The sequence below is a fragment of the Peromyscus leucopus genome, chromosome 8b, assembly GCF_004664715.2.
Source record: "Peromyscus leucopus breed LL Stock chromosome 8b, UCI_PerLeu_2.1, whole genome shotgun sequence".
Lineage (NCBI taxonomy): Eukaryota > Metazoa > Chordata > Mammalia > Rodentia > Cricetidae > Peromyscus > Peromyscus leucopus.
The window spans coordinates 33,414,482-33,427,157 of record NC_051086.1 but is presented as its reverse complement, the minus strand read 5'-3'; the positions used below and the strand labels follow the sequence as shown (position 1 = coordinate 33,427,157).

Below are 12,676 nucleotides of genomic sequence, written 5' to 3'. Positions count from 1 at the left end.
GGCTATTTCGACCAATGAACTCGCAGATGCTGCGCCAGGGGGCGGGACTTGGGGCTCGTTGTAGCCACTCAGGACCGAGGGGCGGACGCGGGGTTGGTCTTCGTGCGGTGGGGCTCGCTCGCGCGGCAGCGGCAGCGGAGGCCTCTTAGTTCTGCGGCACGTGACGGTCGGGCCGCCTCCGCCGCTGTCTCCACTGCAGCGCGGGGCCGGGTGTGCGGGTGGGAGAAGGTGCGGGAGCCGCCAGTGGTCCCCGGGAGGCTCGAGGTGAGACGGGAAGCGTGTGCGGGAGCCTTAAGCCTGCGACGAGCCTTGGGGGCCTGGGAGAGCGGCGCCGCGGCGGAGGGGTCGGGCGTGGCCGAAGTCTCGACGGCCGAGGGGTCGGGCGGGCGTTCGACCGGCGCAGGCCTTGGCGGACGCCCAGGGCAGCGGGGGGAGCGGCCCAGGGTGGGAGGCAGGCCTGAGAAGCGCGCCTAGGTCGGGAGGCGTGGCAGGTGACCCGGGGCTTCCCTTGACCTCCGAGAAAGCTAACAACTTTCTATGGCTTCGCTTCTAGAGTTTTCTTAGGCCCGGTCCTGGCCCACCTGGAGGTGGACTGAGTAATCCGGTCCAGGTGTGGAACTAGAATCGGGCCTAGTCGGTCCCGAATAGTAGGGAAAGGTGAAGTAGACCGAGAGAGATGAGCGTTACAGTTCCAGGATTAGAAAATAAGATGCCCAAAGCGAAGACTGGACCGTAGCACTCCGACGAGGGAGAAGAATGTACTAGAACGTGTAGCGCTTGAGAAACTTGAGGCTTAACTATTACAGCACCTGCTTATTCGGTGGGGCATAGTAATCCAGTGTGGGTATTCACTGGACCATAAAAGCAGGAAGACCAATCGAAAGTTCAACTAGCCAGCGGAAGAAACTGAGGCCTGGAAGTTTGAAATAACTGGCCCAAGGTCATGCGGGGAGTTTTAATGGTCACGTTGGGATTGTAACTTGAGGACTAGACAGTTTTGGATTCTTAGTTAAAGGTAAAAGACCCGATCCAAGCACTTTTTTTGGGGGATGGGAATTGGGGAAATTTTCTACATGAGTGCTCATTCCCCAGCAGTAGATAGAATGCCTGATGGCCTTGTATTAAATTAAGAGGTGTGGAAATGGGAAGGTGTGGAAATTGCAGTGGCTTCTTTTGTAGTCTGAATGCCTTGGTCCATTACACTGACACACTAATTTTTGAGTTAAGTCCTGTATGCCAGGACCTGAAGACACATTCATGGCACCTTATGTATTAACCGCTGCTCCTGGCACCAGAGATTGATTGTGAAGTTAAACTGAGCTGAATATTAAAAGCTTGAGGACAAAGGTGAGCTCCAGTTTCTTTACCCCGAGGAAAGGAAGATAATGCTTTTTTTTAAAAAAAAAAACAACAACATAATTTGCCCTTTTTTGTTTACTTTTTTTAAATGGGGGGAATTGGGTGATCTTAAAAATCTTTATATTTTCCTGTAATGTTTGGAAGGGCATAAACAGAATCAACTCCCGTGTTGTATTTGTGCTTTAATTAAACTTATGGACCAGGCAGAGTGTACAGGTGAGCCAGGCACCAAGGAACTGTGTATTGTCGTGAACCGTCCACAATAGAAGTTTACTGATCTGCCCGAAAATGGGTGTCAGCATCCTTTCTCCACCTTGCTATCTTAACTCAACAGTGCAATTAGCTCCTTATCTTTCAAGGGACACAAGGCATGTGCATATTGACAGACAGTCACACTGTTGCATCCTTGTCCTGCAGAGGTCACTTGCCCTGCAAAAGAGCTTTAAGGGAGTAGAGAAGCAGTTGGTAAGCGCAGCTGTAGAATTCTGTGTCCAGCATGGTAACTTTGGTTCCTGCATCTTTAAAATGGGAATGAGTCTCCTACTTGCCTCACTTTTGAGGGGGCAGACAATATCAAACTGCTTTGGAGAGTGTAAGGAACTGGGCAGATAGAATTGGCAGCTCATAGACAGTCCTAAGAAGTGAAGTGCCAAAGATAATTGTAGTCTGTAGAGCTTACTGAAAAACTCATTAGGAAAGTGCTTGCCTGTTAAATACTTTGTTGTGGCTACAAGTGCTAAGTGAGAAACTTTTTTAGGTTTATTTATTTTTATTTTATATGTATGTGTTTTGCCTGCATGTATGTCTGTGTATCATGTATGTGCCTGGTACCTGAGGACAGAAGAGGGCACTGGATCCCTTGGAACTGGAGTTACAGATGGTTTTGAGTTGTCTTGTTGGTTCTGGGGATCAAACCTGGTCCTCTGGAAAAGCAACCAGTGCTCTTAACCACTGAGCCATGTCTCCAGCCCAGAGGCTTCTTCTTCTTTTTTTTAAAGGGACTCTAGAGAATTTTTATATTGGGGTATTCAAGTCTTCAAAAAAAAAAAAAAGTCTCTTTAAGAGTTATTGTTGGCCAGGCGGTGGTGGCACACACCTTTAATCCCAGCACTCGGGAGGCAGAGGCAGGCGAATCTCTGAGTTTGAGGCCAGCCTGGTTACAAAGCGAGTTCCAGGAAAGGCACAAAGCTGCACCGAGAAACCCTGTCTCAATAAAACAAACAACAAAAAAGAGATATTGTTGAACAAATGTCTTATGTTTATGTCAGTATGAGCCTATATATTCATAGGTGTCCATGAGGCCAGAAGGGGGCATCATATTCTCTGGAGCTGGAATTATAGACAGTTATGAGCTGCTCAACAGGAAACTGAACTCAAACCACTGAGCCATCTCTCCATCCTGGGTATTCACATCTTAAAGTGAATTAGTAGGGGCATAAGTTACTAAACAATCACTTGTATGTCCTTTGCACACATTCACATCAGTAGTATGCCAGAATGAGTGCATAGCTTACATGGAAATCCCATTTAAAAATTTTGTGTGCCATTTCAAAAATTAATATTTATTTTAGAATAACTAAGAACATTAGATCATTTTACTATTCCTGTAATTTTCATAAATGAAAGAAATTAGATTTGAACTTTCTTTTGATTTTTTTTTTTTTGAAACAGTGTCATACTGACTGGCCTGGAATATAGACCAAACTGGCCTTGAACTCGAGATCATTCTGCTTCTGCCTCTGAGCCCTGGAGTTACAGGTCAGTAACACCATGCCCTGCTTGAATTTGTTTTTAAATTCTGATAAGTAAAGTCTTTGGGGGCTGGAGAGATGGCACAGTGGTTAGCAGCACTGACTGCCCTTACAGAGGACCTGACTTAAGTTCCTAACACCTCCTTGATGGCTAACAACCATGTGTAACTCCAGTTCCTTCTAGCCTTTTTGGCACCAGGCACATACATGATACATAGATGTACATACAGGCAAACGTTCAAACATAGGAAATAAAAAATAGTTTTTTAAAAGTACGGGCATTGGTCAGTAGTTGTAGTTTAAAGGTTATAGAATAGAGGGAGGAGGACTGGATGTAGATGAGCTGACCAAGACCGCACAGAAGCTTGAGAAAGTTTTCCCTGACAGGACAAATTACCCTTCCCCAGCACTGAACTGTCTTCAATAAGGAATTGAAGTTTCAGAATTGGGAGTCTGAAGGTGAGGGCAGGGAATGCAGAGCCTCAGCACTGCAAAACAAAATCTGAAGTTTCCTCCTCTAGGATTTAAGATACAAAATCTGAAGTTTCCTCCTCTAGGATTTAAGATAGTTCGCCATTCTAAAAGTTAAGTGGGTTACGGTGAAATGTGAGTGCATTAGGTAGGTGGTCTTGAAGATCCCTTTGGCCCTGAAACTAGGCCCTGTTTCTTTGTCTTTGCTAAGTGGGGAAGCATGCCAGAGTCTTAATGTTGTAAATAATGTATTTTCTTGGCTTTGTGTTTATATGTCCATGCTTTTTGTTTTATTGCAGGTCATTTGATTACTGGGGAGGAAATCTAGGGCTTTCACATGCTAGACAAAGGCTCCACCATTGATAACATACCCTAAACTTTTTGTGGGTCTTTGCAAGGATGTATACACATTCATACGGGTGGCCATGCATGTATGTTCACTGGCCACCTTGCTTTTTTTTTTTTTTCTGAGACAGGGTTTCTCTGTGTAGCTTTGCGCCTTTCCTGGATCTTCCTGGATCTCGCTCTGTAGGCCAGGCTGGCCTTGAACTCACAAAGATCTGCCTGCCTCTGCCTCCCAGTGCTGGGATTAAAGGCGTGTGCCACCACCGACCTGGCCTCCACCTTGTTTTTTAAGATAGGGTCTGTCATTGGCCTAAGGTTTTCTGTTAAACTAAGGCCAAGTGGTTAGTGATTCCTAGGAACCTGTCTCTTTCCCAGCCCTTCAAACCCTTCTAAATTCAGCAAGACTAAACTTCATTAAGCTCACATTTCTTCTTTTTAAGTTTAATATATTGGGGCTGGAGAGATGATTCAATACTCTTGTAGAGAACCTGAGTTCTGTACCCAGCATCCATACAGTAGCTTATAGCCATCATCTTCAGGGACTCAGACGTCACTTTCTGACTTTCACGGGCTCTGAGCATGCACATTGTGCACATACATGCATGCAGATACACATAAAAAATAAAATTTATGTTTTACTGTTGTGCGCGTAGGTATGCATGGTGTGTGTGGTGTGGGTGCACACGCCACATATGCATGTGTTTAGGTCAAGAACATAGTTTGGAGCTGTGCGGTGGTGGCACACACCTTTAATCCCAGAACTGGGGAGGCAGAGGTAGGTGGATCTCAGTGAGTTCAAGGCCAGCCTCTACAAGGTGAGATCCAGGACAGCCAGGACTGTTACTCTGCTTCGGGGGAAAGGGGGGAGAATATAGTTTGCAGTTTAATTCTGTCCATTGTGTGGGTTCCAGGGAATGAACTTAGATTGTCAGTCTTGGCAGTGAGTGCCTTTATCCACTGAGTTATCTTGCCAGCTTATCTTTTTCTTTTAGCCAGTCTTGCTGTGAATCCCTGGATAGCCTGAAACTTGCTGGCTTTGAGCTTGTGATGGTCTTAAAGCCACTGCCTCTCAAGTACAAAGCCATCTTCAATGGTTTTGTAATATATTAAAAAAGAATCTAAAGTCTTGAGGTAATTTTAGACTTAAAAGAACTGGCAGAAATAAACCAGATATGATGGTGCATACATTTAATCCTAGCCCCTGGAGGTGGAGGCAGGGAGATCATTAAGTTTGAGGCTGGCTTAGATTACATAGTAAAGATTCTATCTCAGAAAAACCAAGGACTAGGCATGAAGCTCAGCAGTAGAATGCTGAGTGCCAGGCTAACATGCAGAGGCCCTAGCACTTCAAAAGTGGCAAAAATATACAGAGCAATCTCTTATACCCAGCAGCCGCTGAGCATCCTTTTACAGACAGGTAACTAAGTGTAAGACCCAGACCAGGCCTTTTACATGGGCGTGCTTAGAGTATATTCAGACTACATGTGTAGTTCCTAGTTCTAAGAAGAATTTATTTTTGGAATTTTTTTTTTTTTGTTTTTTTTTTTTTTTTTTTTTCGAAATTTTTGTTTTTCTTTTGGAATTTTTTTCCTCTGCCTTCTGTGCTTTGGCGTGGCTTTTTTTTTTTTTAAAACATTAGGGGAGGGGCCAGGCAGTGGTGGCGCATGCCTTTAATCCCAGCACTCAGGAGGAAGAGGCAGGCGGATCTCTGTGAGTTCGAGGCCAGCCTGGTCTATAAAGTGAGTTCCAGGAAAGGCACAAAGCTACACAGAGAAACCCTGTCTCGAAAAAAAGGGGGAGGGAGCATGGGGGAATGTGTGGAAGTATGAGGGCGACTTGCAGGAGCCAGTTCTCAAAGTCATGTAGATTCTTGGGATCTTCACCCACTGAGCTATATTTTGCCAGGCTTTGTTTTATTTTTTTGAGAGAGAGCCTGTGTATCCCTGTTGGCCTTTTCATTCTGTAACTGCTCATCCTTCTTGCTTAGTCACCTAAGTGCTACCACAGGTATGCACCTCCAGCAACCCGTTTAAGTGTATCAAGTGCTCTGCTAGGCACCAGATGCTTCTTCTTGGTCCCCACAGAATTTGTGTGGTGTCCAGTTAAGTGACTACTGGGAAATAGTCTTGGATTTGACCAGCTCTTTTAAAGTTCTGGATCATAAATCGTGTCATGTGTATATGTTAGTCGTTCTCTTTCTACCATTGGTTTTATTATTTGCCTTAAAGGCTAAGCCATTTTTGAGAGAAGCTTTCCTTGCAGTAAGCTCAGATGTTAAGATTTTTCATGTCTGTGGATTTGATTTCTAGTCATTTGTCTCTTCTGAAGGTCTATGGCACTCACTAGTAATTTGTAATTTCACAAGACAAAGATTTAGGCTGCATAACAGGCACAGGTCTGGATTTGCTACTCAACACTACCTAAGGGGAAAGGAAAAGTGGGAAATAGATTTTATAAGGACATATACTGAGACAGTTGTGTTTGTATTTGTAACTGGTAGCCATGCAGCCTTGCATTTTCAGTCTAGCTCAAAGGGGCTCCGTGGCAACAAACTTAATGACAAAATCCTGTGTGCTTGCATAAGATTGTTAGGGTAAGCCTAAAGAAGATTAGAAGACAGGGCTGAGGTAGTAGTAGCTCATTGATAGAGCATGTGGCTAGTGTCTGCAAGCCACCGGGTTCAAGCACTATAGGAAGAAACAGTAAATGAAGAACTTCAAGAAAACCAGAAAGTGATGTATGTTGTAAGCAGAAAATAAAATTATGTTGGAAAGCTGGAAAAAATGGAATATATAGGAATGCCAGAAGCCTTACCTTAGAAATAGAAAAGAATTGTAGGGAATGTGTTTCTGTATAGGCGTTATATAATCTCTGCATTGACTTCCCTGAACCTTGCACTTCCAGGGAGTACTTGTTAACTGTGGCTTCAGAGCTCTCTGCTGACTGTTTTCCACATTGGTTGCAAAACCTAGACTTGTAGCATGCCAGGCAAGTACTCTATCATTGAGCTCTAATCTGTCCCCTGCTGCTTGATTTTTTTTTTTTTTCCTTAATGAAAAAAACTTCATTGCCTGGATGGTTTGGTGGATAAAGAGGCTTAATGCTGAGTCTGATATCCTGAGTCCAATTCCCAAGTCTCACATGGTGGAAAGTGGGAAAGAGAACAGACCCTAGGAAGTTGAAAGTAATTCTCTGAACTACCCACAATAAATAGATTAAAAACAAAGTCTTATTTCTTGCTTTTTTTCTTTTGAGACAGGGTCTCTAAATAACTCTGACTGTATTGGAACTCACTGTGTAGACCGAGCTGGCTTTGAACTCACAGCCTGCTTCTGCCTTAGGAGACTGTAGATGTAAATAGAAAAAATTTGGAGTGAACAAAAAAAAAAAAAAAAAGGAATCATTGTAGACATTAAGATATATGAATAAGGTGGTAGCAGCACACACCTTTAGTCGCAACACTGTGACGAGGGTGGGGGTGGGGTGGGTGGGAGGGCAGAGCCAGGCTGATTTCTATGAGTTTGAGGCCAGCCTGGTCTATAGAGATCCAGGACAGGAACTACACAGAGAAAACCTTCTCGAAGGAAAAAAAAAAAGATATATGAATGATAGCCAGGAATGGTAGCTTGTTAGTCTTGTGTAGTCATTAAAAGACTGCTCAAGCACAAAGAAGACACAGGTGTTACTCAAGTTCTTTAGGCATCTCATAGCTGTCACAGTTTCTTAGATTTCAGTTTTTCAAACATTTGTTTTTTGGTAGCTTTACTTTTTTTGGAGGGGGGAACGGAGGAGGTATTTTGTGGACTATGCTGCTTGGGATTTGCCTGTCCCTTCCTTATCTGACTGCAGACATGGGTTTTAGGGGAAGATCAAGGGTTCTGCTACCCCCTTTGTCACATGGTATCAAGGTTGTATGTTGTCAAGTGGCCCATCACTGATCTAAACTGGCTGAGGTAGTCTGCCAGCTTTCTACACTAAACTCCCTCTTCTCCTTTCTGTTCTCTTTAGAAAGCAGTGGCAGTGCAGCCTGAAGGTAAGGATTGCTCACAATGCATGAAGGGGCGGTGTCAGTGAGTTCTAGATTCCATGCAGGGACTTGGTAGGCGTGTATAATCTAGTATTCTAATTGTGTTGCTCAAACTGTTCATCTTTGACCCTTCAGCTTGTTCAGTAAACTATTCCTCTGATGTCCTTTTGTGATTGTTTCATTGATCACTTACTCTCTGGCACTAGATATTTAGATTCCTTCCCCACCCTCCCCACTCTGGAACTGCTCTGCATCACTTCGTTTCCTGAGTGCCAGGGTTCTAGGCATGTGCCACCACATCTAGCTTCCACCCTTGTCTTGCAGGTTATCCAGTTCTCTTAGAATTAGCTGTTTCAGCCGGGTGGTGGTGGTGCATGCCTTTAATCCCAGCACTCAGGAGGCAGAGCCAGGTGGGTCTCTGTGAGTTCGAGGCCAGCCTGGTCTACAAAGCGAGTTCCAGGAAAGGCGCAAAGCTACACAGAGAAACCCTGTCTCAAAAAACCAAAAAGAAAAAAGAATTAGCTGCTTCAAAGAGTGTTCTTTCCTTTTATGAGAAACTAAGAACTTATATTTGGTCCATTGATGGTTAGAGTAATGTATCTTTCATTTCTTTGGGCCTTCTGGTTGACAGCAAGGAAGTATGTATGCATTCCAACTGGTGTATATATGCAAATACATGCAAACATTTTTATGTAACTGTCTGTATTAAACTAAACATTCATACAGATGTCTCTAATTCTGTTTGCATTGCCATATAGATTCTTCCAGCCTCTATTTGCTTATCTGTAAATTTTTATTCCAACAGAAAAACTGGCTCCCATCTACCATCTACTTAATTGTTCAGTTACTATTGACATACCTTGCCATATCAGAATCATTGACCCATCTGCCATGGGAAACAGCTCTCAAAGCTAGTGTGGTACTTTGTTTTGTTTTGTTTTTTATTTTTGTTGTTTCTTGAGACAGAGTTTTTAGATGTGCAGTCCTGGATGTTCTAGAACTCACTCTGTAGACCAGGCTGGCCTCAAACTTTGCCTGCCTCTGCCTTCCAAGTGATTGGATTAAAGGTGTGTGTCACCACACCCAGCTCACACAGAGTTGATTTTTATGGTCCAGCCTCTTGTTCTGCCCCTTTCAGAATGTTAGTAATTGGGATTCTGCAGCAGTTTGGCCTCTTTTGCTTATTTAGCAACACACTGTAGATTCACCTGTCGCCTTCATATTTGAGCACTTCTCTCAGTGATTAAACAAGATTGCCTAGTGTGGACGAACTAGTTTATTTTCCATTCACCTGTTGGAAGTATATTTTGATTGCCTTTAGAATTTTGGGTACAGGTCATTGACTCATTCCAGGCCTCTAAACTGCTGAGCCATGCGTGGTCTTTACCGCTGAACTGTATGTACTCCCTGCTTTTGCTTAGATTCTAAATGGGTTCTCTTATGCTGAGGTTTCTTTCTTTGTATGTTTAAATCAAGTCCATGAGATGTGTGTTTTGTAAATATTTTCTCCCAGGTTGTAATTGTCCTTTACTATCTTACGTTTTTAAAAGAGCAGAAGTGTTTTTTTTTTTAAACCCATAACATACACCAAAGTATTCTTTAAAGATTTATTTCTACTTTTTATTATGTGTATGTGTCTGTAGGAGGTTATGTGCACATGAGTGCAGATGTCTGTAAAGACTAGAATTGTTGGATTCCATGGAACTTGGAGTTATAGATAGGTGTAATCCTCTTGACATGCTGGGAACTGAACTTGGGTCCTCTGGAAGAGCAGGAAGCACTTGAAAGTGCTGAGCCATCGCTCCCTCTCTTAAAGTCCTAAATCTACACATATGTGTATTATAGTTGATAAGGAATTTGTAGTTCATCATTAGAACAAAGTGGTTTACATTTATTTTAGAAACTTAATTGGTCAATAGAGTAGATTGGGCCCATTTCCTTTTTCTTTTTTGTTTTATACTTGCCTGCAAAGTAAAGATCTTCATTGTAAAGAAGAGAAAAAATAAGTTCAGCATTCTCTGTTCTTTCCTCCCTCCCCTCTCGTTCCTTTTTCTTGTTTAAAAAAGTTTGTTTTTTTTTTTTTTTTTTTTTTTTTCCTTTTCTGGAGCTGAGGACTGAACCCAGGGCCTTGTGGCAAGCGCTCTACCACTGAGCTAAATCCCCAACCCAAATATAGTTTAAAAAAGCACTCAGGAGGCAGAGCCAGGTGGATCTCTGTGAGTTTGAGGCCAGCCTGGGCTACCAAGTGAATTCCAGGAAAGGCGCAAAGCTACACAGAGAAACCCTGTCTTGAAAAACCAAAAAGAAAAAAGAAGTTTGTGGGGGCTGGGGATTTAGCTCAGTGGGCAAGCGCAAGGCCCTGGGTTCGGTCCTCAGCTCCAGGGCGGGGGGGGGGGGGGGGGGTAGTTTGTGAGGCTAGCAAGATGGCTCACTGGTTAAGAGCATTTGTTGCTCTTATAGAGGACCTGGGTTTATTTCTCAACACTCACATGGTGGTTCACAATCATCCATAACTCCAATTCCACAGAATCTGACCTTTGCAGGCAAAACATTCATACAGATAAATCTAAAAATTTATTTTGTTCTTGTATGCTTGTGAGTGTCACAGCATATCTATAGAGGTTAGGGGACAACTTTAGGGAATCAGTTTTTTAGGTTCACCATGTGAGTGAGGGGTTTTGGGAAAATACTATGCAGAGCAGCCTGAGAGAAAGAACTGATTGCTAGCCAGAGATTGTACAGGTGTCTGCAGATGTAGACTTCCATGACAGGGTTTTGGGGTAAGGAATCTTACCTGGGTGTAGGGTGGCCTCAGAGAGGAATAATTGAAGCCATGATGAGACAGGATGTCAGTAAGTATTCTGTTGGTAATGGAGTCTGAAAGATCAGGGTTGACTTGGTGACCATGTGGGAAAGAGAAAATTGTACCCTGTCAAAGGCATGTTTATGCTTGTACATCATTCACTTGTTCCTCCAGTCTCTTGGCTCTGCTTTCTTAGGCCCCATCTACTCTCAGCTCACTTTGTGTGCTTTTTTTTTATTTTTATTTCGAGACAGGGTTTCTCTGTGTAGCTTTGCGCCTTTCCTGGAACTCGCTTTGTAGACCAGGCTGGCCTCGAACTCACAGAGATCCGCCTGCCCTCTGCCTCCCGAGTGCTGGGATTAAAGGCGTGCGCCACCACTGCTTGGCTTTGTGTGCTCTTAATAGCTCGCTCAGCTTTTATTTCAGTAGAACTGTGATCCTTTTAAAAAGAAGGCCTACCTACCACCCATGACGGTCTAGTTTAAACCAGAGACCTAAGTGCTTAGGAGATCCATCACCGCTAGGCTCGTTTTAATGTTTTAATCAGTAACTGTAAATTAGATGTGAAAGATATTTTGAACGTTATGAAATGGATTAGGAGTTAAGGAGATGGCTTGTGGGTAAAGGTGCTTGCCACCAAGCTGGTGACCTAAGTTAGATCCCTAGACTCCAATGGTAGAAAGAAACACTCCTGAAAGTTGTCTTTTGATAGCTTCCAAGAAGAGGGCACATCGTAAATAAATGTAATAAACTGGTTAATTGAATACCCTTGGTATTGTTTGACATCGTGTGTGAGAGAAAGAGACAGGGTTTCATGTGGTTTAAGGTGGCCTTGAAGTTAGGGTTTTCCTGCCTGAGCCAACTGAATGTTGGTACAGGTATGTACCAGAACACCCAGTTTATATTGGTATAGTTAGATCTGCTTGAGTGTTGCTTTCAACTAACTGATTTTAGAAAAGCCCTTTCTCCCAGGGTTCACCACCCCCCCACACCCCCGCTCCTTAGCCCCCACTTTTTCCTGGTTTTTCGAGACAGGATCTCTGTTTAACTGCTCTGGCTGTCCTGGAACTTACTTTGTAGACCACGCTGTCCTCAAACTCACAGAGATCTGCTTGCCTCTGCCTCCCAAGCGCTGGAATTAAAGGTGTGCACCACCACACCCAGCTCACTTTTCCTTTTTGATAGGTTGAAATACAGTATTTCTTTCAGTTCCTTAATTTTTTCTTTTTCTTTTTTTTTTTTTTTAAGATTTATTATGTATTGTGTTTTTTCTGCCTGTATGTACACCTGCAGGCCAGAAGAGGGCACCAGATCTCATTACAGATGGTTGTGAGCCACCATGTGGTTGCTGGGAATTGAACTCAGGACCTCTGAAAGAACAACCTGTGCTCCTAACTTCTGAGCCATCTCTCCAGCTCTAGTTCTTTGATTTTAAGCAAGGAGCAGGTGAAGGTTTTATGGGATTTAAAATGGAAGACAACACATCTTGCATTCTATTCTTTTTGCAGGTAGATCATGGAAGGAAAGTGGTTACTGTGTTGGCTACTGGTCCTTGGCACTGTAGCTGTTCAGGCTCATGAAGGACACGATGATGACATGATTGATATTGAAGATGATCTTGATGATGTTATTGAAGAGGTAGAAGATTCAAAATCGAAATCAGATACCAGCACTCCTTCATCTCCAAAGGTTTGAAGTAGATCTTTTTTGTTGTTGTTTTTTTGAGTAGTGAGACAGTGTTTCTCTGTGTAGCTGTGGCTGTCCTGGTAGACCAGCCTGGCAAGGAACTCAAGACACTGTTCTGCCTCATGAGTGCTGGGGTTAAAGGGTTGGGCCACCATGCCCCACTTGATGTAGATCCTTTTAGCTCTTGGTTTAAAAATCAAAAAGTATGGAGCCACAGTCTAGCAATATATAGTT

General features: G+C 43.4%; 1 protein-coding gene across 3 annotated transcripts in view; it reads left to right on the top strand.

The window, feature by feature from the left end:
• Positions 1–83: 83 nt before the first annotated feature.
• Canx (calnexin) overlaps positions 84–12,676 on the top strand; it is a 29,995-nt gene continuing 17,402 nt past the window's right edge. The window contains exons 1-3 of one of the 3 annotated variants that reach the window (XM_028855030.2): positions 125–264; positions 7,935–7,959; positions 12,265–12,445. In XM_028855030.2, coding sequence (XP_028710863.1) covers positions 12,272–12,445 — 174 coding nt within the window. In that variant the 5' untranslated portion in view covers positions 125–264; positions 7,935–7,959; positions 12,265–12,271. Of the gene's footprint in view, positions 265–1,272; positions 1,348–7,934; positions 7,960–12,264; positions 12,446–12,676 lie in introns of those variants that run through there. The other 2 variants (XM_028855029.2, XM_037201104.1) reach the window with 2 other exon arrangements.